This window comes from Oncorhynchus kisutch, linkage group LG16 (assembly GCF_002021735.2).
Source record: "Oncorhynchus kisutch isolate 150728-3 linkage group LG16, Okis_V2, whole genome shotgun sequence".
Classification (NCBI taxonomy): Eukaryota; Metazoa; Chordata; class Actinopteri; order Salmoniformes; family Salmonidae; genus Oncorhynchus; species Oncorhynchus kisutch.
In genome coordinates, this window is record NC_034189.2 from 9,253,270 (window position 1) to 9,269,045 (window position 15,776).

The 15,776-nt window shown below is 45.6% G+C and overlaps 1 protein-coding gene across 2 annotated transcripts in view; it reads left to right on the plus strand.

The window, feature by feature from the left end:
- m1ap (meiosis 1 associated protein) overlaps window positions 1-15,776 on the plus strand; it is a 62,306-nt gene that overhangs the window by 33,615 nt on the left and 12,915 nt on the right. For both annotated transcript variants that reach the window (XM_031791733.1, XM_031791734.1), the window contains exons 6-7: window positions 10,226-10,411; window positions 12,704-12,863. In XM_031791733.1, the coding sequence (XP_031647593.1) occupies window positions 10,226-10,411; window positions 12,704-12,863 (346 nt within the window). The remainder of the gene's footprint in view (window positions 1-10,225; window positions 10,412-12,703; window positions 12,864-15,776) is intronic.

Here is a 15,776-nt window from a genome sequence, read left to right on the forward strand (position 1 = left end):
CTCTCTCTCTACCTCTACCTCTCTCTACCTCTACCTCTCTCTCTACCTCTACCTCTCTCTCTACCTCTACCTCTCTCTCTCTCTCTCTCTCGCTACCTCTACCTCTACCTCTCTCTCTCTCTCTCTCTCTCTCTCTCTCTCTCTCTCTCTCTCTCTCTCTCTCTCTCTCTCTCTCTCTCTCTACCTCTATACCTCTATTGTCATGGGAAACAGATATGAGAGAGAGAGGAGGGAGAGGTGTGAACCAGACCCCTCTCTCTCGACCTCTCCTTCTTTTTTGATAATTTTCCACCAGGCTCAGTGTGTGTAGAATAATAGGAAACAACACCCAGACACACACACACACACACACACACACACATACACACACACACAAACTCAGGCCTCTCACAGTGTATGACGTACGGCAACAGATGTGGAACCAGACAGACAGGGCAGTCACACACACACACACACACACGTCAGGTGACTATCACTCCACACAGTGTGATATGGAAACTGTATTAACATTGCACAGTACTGACAGACAAAGCACTTGTTCATTTGTTCCTACCGCACCTCTCTCTCTTCTCTCGCTCTCTTTCTCTCCCCTCTCTCTTTCTCCCTCTCTCCTGTCTCTCTCTTTCTCTGCCTCTCTCCTGTCTCTCTCTTCTCTTTCTCTCCTTCACTCACCTGCTTCTCTCAGCATCTCCTACCAGCCTTCACTCACCTGCTTCTCTCAGCATCTCCTACCAGTCCTCACCTGCTTCTCTCAGCATCTCCTACCAGCCTTCACTCACCTTCTTCTCTCAGCACCTCCTACCAGCCTTCACTCACCTGCTTCTCTCAGCATCTCCTACCAGTCCTCACCTGCTTCTCTCAGCATCTCCTACCAGCCTTCACTCACCTGCTTCTCTCAGCACCTCCTACCAGCCTTCACTCACCTGCTTCTCTCAGCATCTCCTACCAGCCTTCACTCACCTGCTTCTCTCAGCATCTCCTACCAGCCCTCACTCACCTGCTTCTCTCAGCATCTCCTACCAGCCCTCACTCACCTGCTTCTCTCAGCATCTCCTACCTTCTCCTATTGTATCCTTGATAAAACGTTGGTATCGTGATATTGTATGATAGTGGTATTGTATCGTTGGTAAAACGTTGGTATTGTGATATTGTATGATACCGGTAGTGTATAGTTGGTAAAACGTTGCTATCGTGATATTGTATGATACCTGTAGTGTATCGTTGGTAAAACGTTGGTATCGTGATATTGTTTGATACCGGTATTGTATCGCTGGTAAAAGGTTGGTATCGTGATATTGTATGATACCTGTAGTGTATCGTTGGCAAAACGTTGGTATCGTGATATTGTATGATACCTGTAGTGTATCGTTGGTAAAACGTTGGTATCGTGATATTGTATGATAGTGGTATTGTATCGTTGGTATCGTGATATTGTATGATAGTGGTATTGTATCGTTGGTAAAACGTTGGTATCATGTTATTGTATGATAGTGGTATTGTATCGTTGGTAAAACGTTGGTATCGTGATATTGTATCGTTGGTAAAAACGTTGGTATCGTGATATTGTATGATACTGGTATTGTATCCTTGGTAAAACGTTGGTATCGTGATATTGTATGATAGTGGTATTGTATCGTTGGTAAAACGTTGGTATCGTGATATTGTATCGTTGGTAAAACGTTGGTATCGTGATATTGTATGATACCGGTATTGTATCCTTGGTAAAACGTTGGTATCGTGATATTGTATGATAGTGGTATTGTATCGTTGGTAAAACGTTGGTATCGTGATATTGTATGATACCGGTATTGTATCCTTGGTAAAACGTTGGTATCGGGATATTGTATGATAGTGGTATTGTATCGTTGGAAAAACGTTGGTATCGTGATATTGTATGATAACGGTATTGTATCGTTGGTATCGTGATATTGTATGATAGTGGTATTATATCGTTGGTAAAACGTTGGTATCGTGATATTGTATGATAGTGGTATTGTATCGTTGGTAAAACGTTGGTATCATGTTATTGTATGATAGTGGTATTGTATCGTTGGTAAAACGTTGGTATCGTGATATTGTATCGTTGGTAAAAACGTTGGTATCGTGATATTGTATGATAGTGGTATTGTATCGTTGGTAAAACGTTGGTATTGTGATATTGTATGATACCGGTAGTGTATAGTTGGTAAAAGGTTGGTATCGTGATATTGTATGATACCTGTAGTGTATCGTTGGTAAAACGTTGGTATCGTGATATTGTTTGATACCGGTATTGTATCGTTGGTAAAAGGTTGGTTTCGTGATAGTGTATGATACATGTAGTGTATCGTTGGCAAAACGTTGGTATCGTGATATTGTATGATACCTGTAGTGTATCGTTGGTAAAACGTTGGTATCGTGATATTGTATGATAGTGGTATTGTATCGTTGGTATCGTGATATTGTATGATAGTGGTATTGTATCGTTGGTAAACGTTGGTATCATGTTATTGTATGATAGTGGTATTGTATCGTTGGTAAAACGTTGGTATCGTGATATTGTATCGTTGGTAAAAACGTTGGTATCGTGATATTGTATGATACCGGTATTGTATCGTTGGAAAAACGTTGGTATCGTGATATTGTATGATAGTGGTATTGTATCGTTGGTAAAACGTTGGTATCGTGATATTGTATGATACCGGTATTGTATCGTTGGTAAAACGTTGGTATCGTGATATTGTATGATAGTGGTATTGTATCGTTGGAAAAACGTTGGTATCGTGATATTGTATGATAGTGGTATTATATCGTTGGTAAAACGTTGGTATCGTGATATTGTATGATAGGGGTATTGTATCTTTGGTAAAACGTTGGTATCATGTTATTGTATGATAGTGGTATTGTATCGTTGGTAAAACGTTGGTATCGTGATATTGTACCGTTGGTAAAAACGTTGGTATCGTGATATTGTATGATACCGGTATTGTATCCTTGGTAAAACGTTGGTATCGTGATATTGTATGATAGTGGTATTGTATCGTTGGAAAAACGTTGGTATCGTGATATTGTATGATAGTGGTATTGTATCGTTGGTAAAACGTTGGTATCGTGATATTGTATGATACCGGTATTGTATCCTTGGTAAAACGTTGGTATCGTGATATTGTATGATAGTGGTATTGTATCGTTGGAAAAACGTTGGTATCGTGATATTGTATGATAACGGTATTGTATCGTTGGTATCGTGATATTGTATGATTGTGGTATTATATCGTTGGTAAAACGTTGGTATCGTGATATTGTATGATAGTGGTATTGTATTGTTGGAAAAACGCTGGTATCGTGATATTGTATGATAGCGGTATTGTATCGTTGGTATCGTGATATTGTATGATAGTGGTATTGTATCGTTGGTATCGCGATATTGTATGATAGTGGTATTGTATCGTTGGTAAAACATTGGTATCGTGATATTTTATGATACCGGTATTGTATCGTTGGTATCGTGATATTGTATGATCGTGGTATTGTATCGTTGGTAAAACGGTATCGTGACAACACTACTCTCTTTGCTCCACCCCTCCTCTCTCTCTCTCTCTCTCTCTCTCTCTCTCTCTGTCTCTCCAACAGAATGAACTAAATAACCCTTCATGTTGACCCCTTGTTAAACGGCAGCCATTTTCCAGTTCAGTGTTATTATCCAGCCTCTCTCTTCATGGCTCCTTTGTGCTATTAGCCCCAAGGCACAATTCACTCTGATGACTGTGAGGTTCACTTTCCTGTCGTTGCCTCGTGTGGTGAATCTCTCAGTAAGAGGACTCAAAGGTTTCTTCTTAGAAACGATCAATGATCTATTCATCTTTTCAGAGAAGATTACCCCCCTCCCTGCTTTTATGACATGCATGGACACACGCTCTCACACACACACACACACACACACCTCTCATTCTTGTTGAGCAACTTCAACCGGACAGGGTTGAGTGCTGTTCATCGATCACTCGATCGTATTTTCAAAAGGTTGAAAAGTCTACAGTTTTTAGTATGTGTTATTTTAGCGTGCATGCTGTTAGACAGTTGAGTCTGCATACACACAACACACACATACACAACACACACATACACACACACAAAACACACACATTCTGTTTGGTAGAGGAAGCTTTTGCATGTCATAAAAGCAGGCTGAGAGTTGTTCTTCCTCCTATCCAGACGGAGATGGGAGGATGTTGTGGTGGATGAGCACTTAAAGTTCTCTAACGCAAAATAGAGAGGAAAGGACTGATGGAGGGAGGGAGAGGGGGAGGGAGAGAGAGAGATGCTATTTAGAAAGGCTGCCGAAGGCAGACCTGGCTCTCAAGAGAAGACAGGCTATGTGCTGTTTGGGGTTTTAGGCTGGGTTTCTGTACAGCACTTTGAGATATCAGCTGATGTACGAAGGGCTATATAAATAAATTTGATTTGATTTGATTTGCACACTGCCAACAAAATGAGGTGGAAACTGAGCTTCCTAACCTCCTTCCAAATGTATGACCATGTTTGAGACACATATTTCCCTCAGATTACACAGACCCACAACGATTTTGAAAACAAATCCATTTTTGACAGCAGCAAGATTTGTGACCTGTTGCCACAAGAAAAGGGTAACCAGTGAAGAACAAACACCATTGTAAATACAACATATATGTACAGTACCAGTCAAAAGTTTGGACACACCTACTCATTTAAGGGTTATTCTTCATTTTTACTATTTTCTACATAGAATAAAATAATAATGCTTTTTTGGTTACTGCATGACTCCATATATGGTATTTCATAGTTTTGTTGTCTTCACTCTTCTCTTCATCCTCTCTTCATCCTCTCTACATCCTCTACATCCAACATCCTCTACATCCAACATCCTCTACATCCTCTACATCCAACATCCTCTACATCCTCTACATCCTCTATATCCTCTCTACATCCTCTCTACATCCTCTACATCCTCTCTACATCCTCTCTTCATCCTCTACATCATCTCTTCATCCTCTCTACATCATCTATATCCTCTCTTCATCCTCTCTACATCCTCTTCATCCTCTCTATATCATCTCTACATCCTCTCTTCATCCTCTACATCCTCTCTACATCCTCTCTTCATCCTCTACATCCTCTCTACATCCTCTCTACATCCTCTACATCCTCTCTACATCCTCTCTTCATCCTCTCTACATCCTCTCTACATCCTCTCTTCATCCTCTCTTCATCCTCTACATCCTCTCTTCATCCTCTCTACATCCTCTCTACATCCTCTCTACATCCTCTCTTCATCCTCTCTACATCCTCTCTACATCCTCTCTACATCCTCTACATTCTCTCTACATCCTCTCTACATCCTCTCTACATCCTCTACATCCTCTTCATCCTCTACATCCTCTCTACATCCTCTCTTCATCCTCTACATCCTCTCTACATCCTCTCTTCATCCTCTCTACATCCTCTCTACATCCTCTCTTCACCCTCTACATCCTCTCTTCATCCTCTCTTCATCCTCTACATCCTCTCTTCATCCTCTCTACATCCTCCACATCCTCTCTACATCCTCTTCATCCTCTCTACATCCTCTTCATCCTCTCTACATCCTCTCTACATCCTCTACATCCTCTTCATCCTCTCTACATCCTCTTCATCCTCTACATCCTCTCTACATCCTCTCTTCATCCTCTACATCCTCTTCATCCTCTACATCCTCTCTACATCCTCTCTTCATCCTCTACATCCTCTTCATCCTCTCTACATCCTCTACATCCTCTCTACATCCTCTTCATCCTCTCTACATCCTCTTCATCCTCTCTACATCCTCTCTACATCCTCTCATCCTCTCTACATCCTCTTCATCCTCTACATCCTCTCTTCATCCTCTACATCCTCTTCATCCTCTCTACATCCTCTTCATCCTCTTCATCCTCTACATCCTCTCTTCATCCTCTCTACATCCTCTCTTCATCCTCTCTACATCCTCTCTTCATCCTCTACATCCTCTTCATCCTCTCTACATCCTCTTCATCCTCTACATCCTCTCTTCATCCTCTACATCCTCTTCATCCTCTACATCCTCTCTTCATCCTCTACATCCTCTCTACATCCTCTCTTCATCCTCTCTACATCCTCTCTACATCCTCCACATCCTCTCTACATCCTCTACATCCTCCACATCCTCTCCACATCCTCTCTACATCCTCTTCATCCTCTCTACATCCTCTCTTCATCCTCTCTACATCCTCTACATCCTCTCTTCATCCTCTTCATCCTCTCTACATCCTCTACATCCTCTCTTCATCCTCTTCATCCTCTCTACATCCTCTTCCTCCTCTCTACATCCTCTACACTTGCCATCACCCACACGCACACGCGCACACGCGCACACACACACAGGTGTACTAATTGTAGATCATGCCTATTGATCTTTAACTGTATTGATTAGGCCTAGTACATAACAGAAGTGATGACAGGCAGTATTGGGAACCTCCTGTTGTTATTGCGTCGTTGTGGTTCAATAAAGATGTTGCTTATCAATCATCAATCAATCAGTTGTCGATACATTTATGCAGCCCTTTTCACAGACATCTATTTGTTTGCGGTAGTGCCTATTCAGCAGTCTGGGCACGACCCATTTAACCCCTAAAGAGCAAACAGAGACAAATCAGATTCCTGTGATGTATCCCAGCTGGCGCCCTACCCTTCTATAAAGGACACTTCTTTTTGACCACAGCCCTATAGACCCTGCTTGTGCAGGAATCGGGTGCCATTTGGGACGTAGCCCCGTCAGACGTGTGGGTACATTTAATATAGTATGTGTGTGTCCTCTAGTCAGCACCTCTGTCACGGTCGATCCTGACAAGAGGAGCGCTTTAGAAGGGATATCCGACGTGTGTGAATCCGTAGGGAGGGTCAACGACATAGGCTTGCATCTCAAATGGCACCTTGCCCGTGTCCCAAATCTGGCACCCTGTTCCCTATTTATGACACCTTGCTCGTGTCCCAAATCTGGCACCCTGTTCCCTATTTTTGGCGCCCTATTCCCTATAGAGCCCCTGGTTAAAAGTAGTGCACTACTATAGGGTACTATTTAAGATTCCACCAGTATCCCCTATTCTATACATTAGGGCTCTCACAGGGCTCTTGTAGACTAACATTAGAAGAGACACACACAGACGTTTCAGAAAGCGATTTGACTTGTCGATCGGGTAGGGAGAGTCACATTAGTCAATGACATAGTGCACTTCTTTTGGGCCAGAAACACGCATAGGGATTTATGATCTCTAGCCCATACTTTCCTGTTGCCCTGAGTAAGGTGTGTGTGTGTGTCAAATCAAATCAAATTTGATTCCTCTCGTGTGTGTGTGTGTGTGTGTGTGTGTGTGTGTGTGTGTGTGTGTGTGTGTGTGTGTGTGGAGCACTGAGTGCAGATACATTATGGGAACCCGTCAATCAGTGTCGTAGCAGGCTAAGTCCCTAACACACACACACAAATATTGAATGCCTCTCTGTAGAGAATACATGGAAGAGAGAGAGAGAGAAGGGGGGCAGAGATAGGGAGGGGGAGAGAGAGAAGGGGGGGGCAGAGATAGGGAGGGGGAGAGAGAGAAGGGGGGGGCAGAGATAGGGAGGGGGAGAGAGAGAAGGGGGGGGCAGAGATAGGGAGGGGGAGAGAGAGAAGGGGGGGGACAGAGATAGGGAGGGGGAGAGAGATAGGGAGGGGGAGAGAGAGAAGGGGGGGCAGAGATAGAGAAGGGGGGGGCAGAGATAGGGAGGGGGAGAGAGAGAAGGGGGGGGGAGATGGGGGGGGCAGAGATAGGGAGGGGGAGAGAGAGAAGGGGCGGGGGGGCGCAGAGATAGGGAGGGGGAGAGAGAGAAGGGGCGGGGGGGGCGCAGAGATAGGGAGGGGGAGAGAGAGAGGGGGGGCAGAGATAGGGAGGGGGGAGAGAGAGAAGGGGGGGGCAGAGATAGGGAGGGGGAGAGAGGAAAAGAGAAACCAGAATGGAGAACTGAATGAGAGAAAAGGGAAATTGGACGGGAGAACTTACCTGTCAGACCTGAATGTACCTGGGTATTGCTCTCTACAAGAATATCAGTCTCAAACTGCATCTTATGTCCTATGTAGTGCAACTGCTTTCAGCCAGAGGAGCACAGCACTATGTAGGGAATAGAGTGCTGTTTGAGAGGATGGAAGACACTGCCTAGTACTAAATGGCTATTATAAACTGGGTGGTTTGAGCCCTGAATGCTGATTGGCTGACAGCCGTGTTATATCAGACCGTATACCACGGGTATGACAAAACATGTATTTTTACTGCTCTGTTTACATTGGTAACAAGTTTATAATATCAATAAGGCACCTCGGGAGGTTTGCGGTATATGGCCAATATACCCCGGCTAAGGGCTGTATCCAGGCACTCCAGGCCTACGTCGTGGTTTCTTGGCCGTAATGTAAGTCAGTCTTTTGGAGACTCTTCAGTGTACGTCTGTTGGCCATTCTCTATAGTACACTATATCCTGTATGATCATCTCCATGGTGATTTCTGAACACTCTGTTGGGCTAACTCAACTCATTGCTCTGTTGGCTAACTCAACTCATGCTCTGTTGGCTAACTCAACTCATGCTCTGTTGGCTAACTCAACTCATGATCTGTTGGCTAACTCAACTCATGCTCTGTTGGCTAACTCAACTCATGCTCTGTTGGCTAACTCAACTCATGATCTGTTGGCTAACTCAACTCATGCTCTGTTGGCAAACTCAACTCATGCTCTGTTTGGCTAACTCAAGAACGCCTGTTTGGGCTGCAAAAGCTGGGCTTTACTGCCCTCTAGTTGTTAGGTGATGCAAGTGCGAATCTGCTTTAAACAGAGCCCTGACAACGACCTGCAGGAGATAGATACTGTTCTCTATCTATTGTTCTATTCATCTCTCCCCCTCTCTCATCTTTCTCTCCCCCCCGTCTCCATCCCTCTCTCTTTCTCTCCCCCGTCTCCATCCCGCTCTCTTTCTCTCCCCCTGTCTCCATCCCCCTCTCTCTTTCTCTCCCCCCGTCTCCATCCCTCTCTCTCTTTCTCTCCCCCTGTCTCCATCCCCCTCTCTCTTTCTCTCCCCCTGTCTCCACCCCTCTCATCTTTTCTCTCCCCTATCTCCATCCCCCTCTCTCTTTCTCTCCCCCTGTCTCCACCCCTCTTCTCTTTCTCTCCCCTATCTCCATATTACATCCCTCCTGCTCTCTTTCTCTCCCCCTGTCTACAACCCTCCTCTCTTTCTCTCCCCCCGTCTCCATCCCCCTCTCTCTTCTTCTCTCCCCCTATCTCCATATTCATCCCTCTCTCTCTTTCTCTCCCCTGTCTCCACCCTTCCTTCTCTCTCTTTCTCTCCCCCTTCTCCACCCCTCTCTCTTTCTCTTCCCCCTGTCTCCACCCCTCTCATCTTTCTCTCCCCCCTGTCTCCACCCCCTCTCTCTTTCTCTCCCCCGTCTTCATCCCCCCTCCTCTTTCTCTCCCCCCTATCTCCATATCACCTCTCTCTCTTTCTCTCCCCCGTCTTCATTCCCTCCCCCTCTTCTCTCCTCCCTCTCTCTTTCTCTCCCCCTATCTCCATATTCATCCCCCTCTCTTTCTCTCCCCTACTTATTCATCCCCTCTCTACTTTCTCTCCCCCTGTCTCCACCCCTCTCTCTTTCTCTCCCCGTCTTCATCCCCCTCTCTCTTCTCTCCCCCTATCTCCATATTCATCCCCCTCTCTCTTTCTCTCCCCCTATCTCCATATTCATCCCCCCTCTCTCTTTCTCTCCCCCTATCTTCATATTCATCCCCCTCTCTCTTTCTCTCCCCCTATCTTATTCATCCCCCTCTCTCTTTCTCTCCCCCTATCTCCATATTCACCTCTCTCTCTTTCTCTCCCCTGTCTCCATCCCTCTCTCTTTCTCTCCCCCTGTCTCCACCCCTCTCTCTTTCTCTCCCCCGTCTCCATCCCCCTCTCTCTTTCTCTCCCCCTATCTCCATCCCCCTCTCTCTTTCTCTCCCCCTATCTCCATCCCCCCTCTCTCTTTCTCTCCCCCTATCTCCATATTCATCCCCCTCTCTCTTTCTCTCCCCCTATCTCCATATTCATCCCCCTCTCTCTTTCTCTACCCCTATCTCCATATTCATCCCCCTCTCTCTTTCTCTCCCCCTATCTCCATATTCACCTCTTTCTCCCCCCCCGTCTCCCTCCCTCCCCCAGCCAGTCTGATGTTAGGTACAGAGATCGACCTGCAGCATGTAGAGAACAGTGTGATTGCCATGGAGATGGTGTTGAAGGCGTGGCTTCATGACCAGGGCGGGAAGAAGGAACAACTCCACCTGTTGTTACCACCTGGACTACAGGGAGAGATTACTACACCTAGTCATGGACAGAGAGCTAGTCCAGGTAGTAGTCTGTCTATTTCCTCTTGTCTCTCTGTCTGTTTCCTCTTGTCTCTCTGTCTGTTTCCTCTTGTCTCTCTGTCTGTTTCCTCTTGTCTCCCTGTCTGTTTCCTCTTGTCTCTCTGTCTGTTTCCTCTTGTCTCTCTGTCTGTTTCCTCTTGTCTCTCTGTCTGTTCCTCTTGTCTCTGTCTGTTTCCTCTTGTCTCTGTCTGTTTCCTCTTGTCTCTCTCTCTGTGTCTCTCTCTCTGTTTCCTCTTGTCTCTGTCTGTTTCCTCTTGTCTCTGTCTGTTTCCTCTCGTCTCTCTGTCTGTTTCCTCTTGTCTCTCTGTCTGTGTCTCTCTGTCTGTTTCCTCTTGTCTCTCTGTCTGTGTCTCTCTGTCTGTTTCCTCTTGTCTCTGTCTGTTTCCTCTTGTCTCTGTCTGTTTCCTCTTGTCTCTCTGTCTGTGTCTCTCTGTCTGTTTCCTCTTGTCTCTCTGTCTGTTTCCTCTCGTCTCTCTGTCTGTTTCCTCTCGTCTCTCTCTGTTTCCTCTCGTCTCTCTGTCTGTTTCTCTCTGTCTGTTTCCTATTGTCTCTGCTGTTTCCTCTTGTCTCTCTGTCTGTTTCTCTCTGTCTGTTTACTCTTGTCTCTCTGTCTGTGTCTCTCTGTCTGTTTCCTCTTGTCTCTGTCTGTTTCCTATTGTCTCTCTGTCTGTTTCCTCTTGTCTCTGTCTGTTTCCTCTCATCTCTCTGTCTGTTTCATCTAGTCTCTGTCTGTTTCCTCTCATCTCTCTGTCTGTTTCCTCTTGTCTCTGTCTGTTTCCTCTTGTCTCTCTGTCTGTTTCATCTAGTCTCTGTCTGTTTCCTCTCGTTTCTCTGTCTGTTTCCTCTCGTCTCTCTCTGTTTCCTCTCGTCTCTCTGTCTGTTTCCTCTTGTCTCTCTGTCTGTTTCTCTCTGTCTGTTTCCTATTGTCTCTGCTGTTTCCTCTTGTCTCTCTGTCTGTTTCTCTCTGTCTGTTTACTCTTGTCTCTCTGTCTGTGTCTCTCTGTCTGTTTCCTATTGTCTCTCTGTCTGTTTCCTCTTGTCTCTGTCTGTTTCCTCTCATCTCTCTGTCTGTTTCCTCTTGTCTCTGTCTGTTTCCTCTCATCTCTCTGTCTGTTTCCTCTTGTCTCTGTCTGTTTCCTCTCATCTCTCTTGTCTGTTTCCTCTTGTCTCTGTCTGTTTCCTCTTGTCTCTGTCTGTTTCCTCTTGTCTCTGTCTGTTTCCTCTTGTCTCTCTGTCTGTTTCCTCTTGTCTCTCTGTCTGTTTCTCTATGTCTGTTTCCTCTTGTCTCTGTCTCGTGTCTCTGTCTGTTTCCTATTGTCTCTGCTGTTTCCTCTTGTCTCTCTGTCTGTTTCTCTCTGTCTGTTTACTCTTGTCTCTCTGTCTGTGTCTCTCTGTCTGTTTCCTCTTGTCTCTGTCTCGTGTCTCTGTCTGTTTCCTATTGTCTCTCTGTCTGTTTCCTCTTGTCTCTCTGTCTGTTTCCTCTTGTCTCTGTCTGTTTCCTCTCATCTCTCTGTCTGTTTCCTCTCGTCTCTCTGTCTGTTTCCTCTTGTCTCTGTCTGTTTCCTCTTGTCTCTCTGTCTGTTTCCTCTTGTCTCTCTGTCTGTTTCCTCTTGTCTCTCTGTCTGTTTCCTCTTGTCTCTCTGTCTGTTTCCTCTTGTCTCTCTGTCTGTTTCCTCTTGTCTCTCTGTCTGTTTCCTCGTGTCTCTCTGTCTGTTTCCTCTTGTCTCTCTGTCTGTTTCCTCGTGTCTCTGTCTGTGTCTCTCTGTCTGTTTTCTCTTGTCTCTCTGTCTGTTTCCTCTTGTCTCTGTCTGTTTCCTCTTGTCTCTGTCTGTTTCCTCTTGTCTCTCTGTCTGTTTCCTCTTGTCTCTCTGTCTGTGTCTCTGTCTCTGTCTGTGTCTCTGTCTGTTTCCTCTTGTCTCTCTGTCTGTTTCTCTCTGTCTGTTTCCTCTTGTCTCTCTGTCTGTTTCCTCTTGTCTCTCTGTCTGTTTCCTATTGTCTCCGTCTGTTTCCTCTTGTCTCTCTGTCTGTTTCCTCTTGTCTCTCTGTCTGTTTCTCTCTGTCTGTTTCCTCATCTCTCTGTATGTTTCCTCTTGTCTCCCTCTGTTTCCTCTTGTCTCTCTGTATGTTTCCTCTTGTCTCTGTATGTTTCCTCTTGTCTCCCTCTGTTTCTCTCTGTCTCTCTTTTCTGTCTCTATCCCCTCTTTTTCTCCACTTTCTCCCCATCACTCATACCCCCCCTCTCTTTCTCTCTCTGTCCATCTGTCCCTGTCTGCAGTGTGTGTGAAGTGTGACATGCAGGAGCGTCTCCTAAGCCCCGCCCTCTTACCTCTGATCCCTGACCTTGGGGTCAAGACGGAGAGCACCAAGGACTTCCTGGTGTCAGGCAAGGGCTTGGCCAATCAGAGCCCTCCGCCTCAGAGACTCAGAGTCATCAAGTAAGAGAGAGAGAGAGACTGACAGAGAGACAGAGAGAGGGAGAGACAGACAGAGAGAGAGAGAGAGAGAGACAGAGACACACAGAGAGAGAGAGAGAGAGACCGAGATAGACACAGAGAGAGAGAGAGAGACACAGAGAGAGAGAGCGACACAGAGAGAGACACAGAGAGAGACACAGAGAGAGAGAGACAGAGTGAGAGAGAGAGACAGAGTGAGAGAGAGAGAGAGAGACACAGAGAGCGAGACAGAGAGAGAGAGAGACACAGAGGGAGAGAGAGAGACACACAGAGAGAGAGACAGAGGGAGAGAGAGAGAGACACAGAGAGAGAGACAGAGGGAGAGAGAGAGAGACACAGAGAGAGAGACAGAGGGAGAGAGAGAGAGACACAGAGAGAGAGACAGAGGGAGAGAGAGAGAGACAGAGGGAGAGAGAGAGAGACACAGAGGGAGAGAGAGAGACAGAGAGAGAGAGACAGAGGGAGAGAGAGAGAGACACAGAGAGAGAGACAGAGGGAGAGAGAGAGAGACACAGAGGGAGAGAGAGACACAGAGAGAGAGCGTTGCAGCCTAAAATCATGACACACACAGACATGTTAAAGTGTCCATTTCTGCCCCATTAAAACATAGCGATGAACACATCTCACTGTGTCTTCAGAACAAAGCAGACTTTGATGTGATTGGTCGGCCTGGGCATTCCAGAACTACAAAGAATGGACTCATTCATAACCAGACATGGATACATGGCCTAGGGCTGTGGGACACACACACACGCCACACACTCATGCGAACACACTCATGCACACACACACTTTTACTCGTTTTGAAATGTAATGCTTATCGCTATCCCAATGTAATTAAACCATTTAAATTTAGCCTAATTTGTAGAGTGGCTTTGAAATGTTTGGATCTATGAGGAACCATGCTCATTACTCACATAGAACACACACACACACGTCTGTAACACACACTGACACACACAAGTCTGTAACACACACACACACGTCTGTAACACACACTGACACACACAAGTCTGTAACACACACACACACATTTCAATAACACACACTGACACATACAGACACATTTAAATTACACACACTGACACACACATGTCTGTAACACACACTCATTTCAATAACACACACTGACACACACATTGACACATAAACAGTTGGACTATTGTGAACAGAACCTGAATGCATCACGGATGGTTTCATGAAAGGTTGTTATTGAAACACACAGAGACCTGTTTACCTGATTGCCTGACGTAATTATATTACACAGACACACACACAGACACACACACACAGACACACACACACAGACACAGACACACGCACAGACACACACACACACACAGACACAGACACAGACACACACACACAGACACACACACACAGACACAGACACACGCACAGACACACACACACACACACACACACACACACACACACACACACACACACAGAGACCTGTTTACCTGAATGCCTGACGTAATTATTTTACAAAGACACACACAGACACACGCACACACACACACAGACACAGACACACACACGCACACACACACGCACACACACAGTCCCAAGGTGAGCATGAGAGGATGTATTGTCCTATGATGTCACCACTGGGGACGGTTGGCTCATCGCTATGTAAATTATAATCATTATTTTTCCAAAACCAAACACACAAACACACACACACACGTGTATGTAAATCAGATGCAAAACAACTATGGAGGATGTGTGTGTGTTGCAGGACACTGCGTCCAGACTGTGTGTCTACTGTATTAATGTGTGTGTTGCAGGACACTGTGTGCAGACTGTGTGTCTACTGTATTAACGTGTGTGTTGCAGGACACTGCGTGCAGACTGTGTGGCTACTGTATTAATGTGTGTGTTGCAGGACACTGCGTCCAGACTGTGTGTCTACTGTATTAACGTGTGTGTTGCAGGACACTGCGTCCAGACTGTGTCTACTGTATTAATGTGTGTGTTGCAGGACACTGCGTGCAGACTGTGTGTCTACTGTATTAATGTGTGTGTTGCAGGACACTGCTTCCAGACTGTGTGTCTACTGTATTAATGTGTGTGTGTTGCAGGACACTGCGTGCAGACTGTGTGTCTACTGTATTAATGTGTGTGTTGCAGGACACTGCGTCCAGACTGTGTGTCTACTGTATTAACGTGTGTGTTGCAGGACACTGCGTCCAGACTGTGTGTCTACTGTATTAATGTGTGTGTTGCAGGACACTGCGTGCAGACTGTGTGTCTACTGTATTAATGTGTGTGTTGCAGGACACTGCTTCCAGACTGTGTGCCTACTGTATTAATGTGTGTGTGTTGCAGGACACTGCGTGCAGACTGTGTGTCTACTGTATTAATGTGTGTGTTGCAGGACACTGCTTCCAGACTGTGTGTCTACTGTATTAATGTGTATGTTGCAGGACACTGCGTGCAGACTGTATTAATGTGTATGTTGCAGGACACTGCGTGTCTACTGTATTAATGTGTATGTTGCAGGACACTGCGTGGAGACTGTATTAATGTGTGTGTTGCAGGACACTGCGTGCAGACTGTATTAATGTGTATGTTGCAGGACACTGCGTGTCTACTGTATTAATGTGTATGTTGCAGGACACTGCGTGTCTACTGTATTAATGTGTATGTTGCAGGACACTGCGTGTCTACTGTATTAATGTGTATGTTGCAGGACACTGCGTGGAGACTGTATTAATGTGTGTGTTGCAGGACACTGCGTGCAGACTGTATTAATGTGTGTGTTGCAGGACACTGTGTGCAGACTGTATTAATGTGTATGTTGCAGGACACTGCGTGTCTACTGTATTAATGTGTATGTTGCAGGACACTGCGTGGAGACTGTATTAATGTGTGTGTTGCAGGACACTGCGT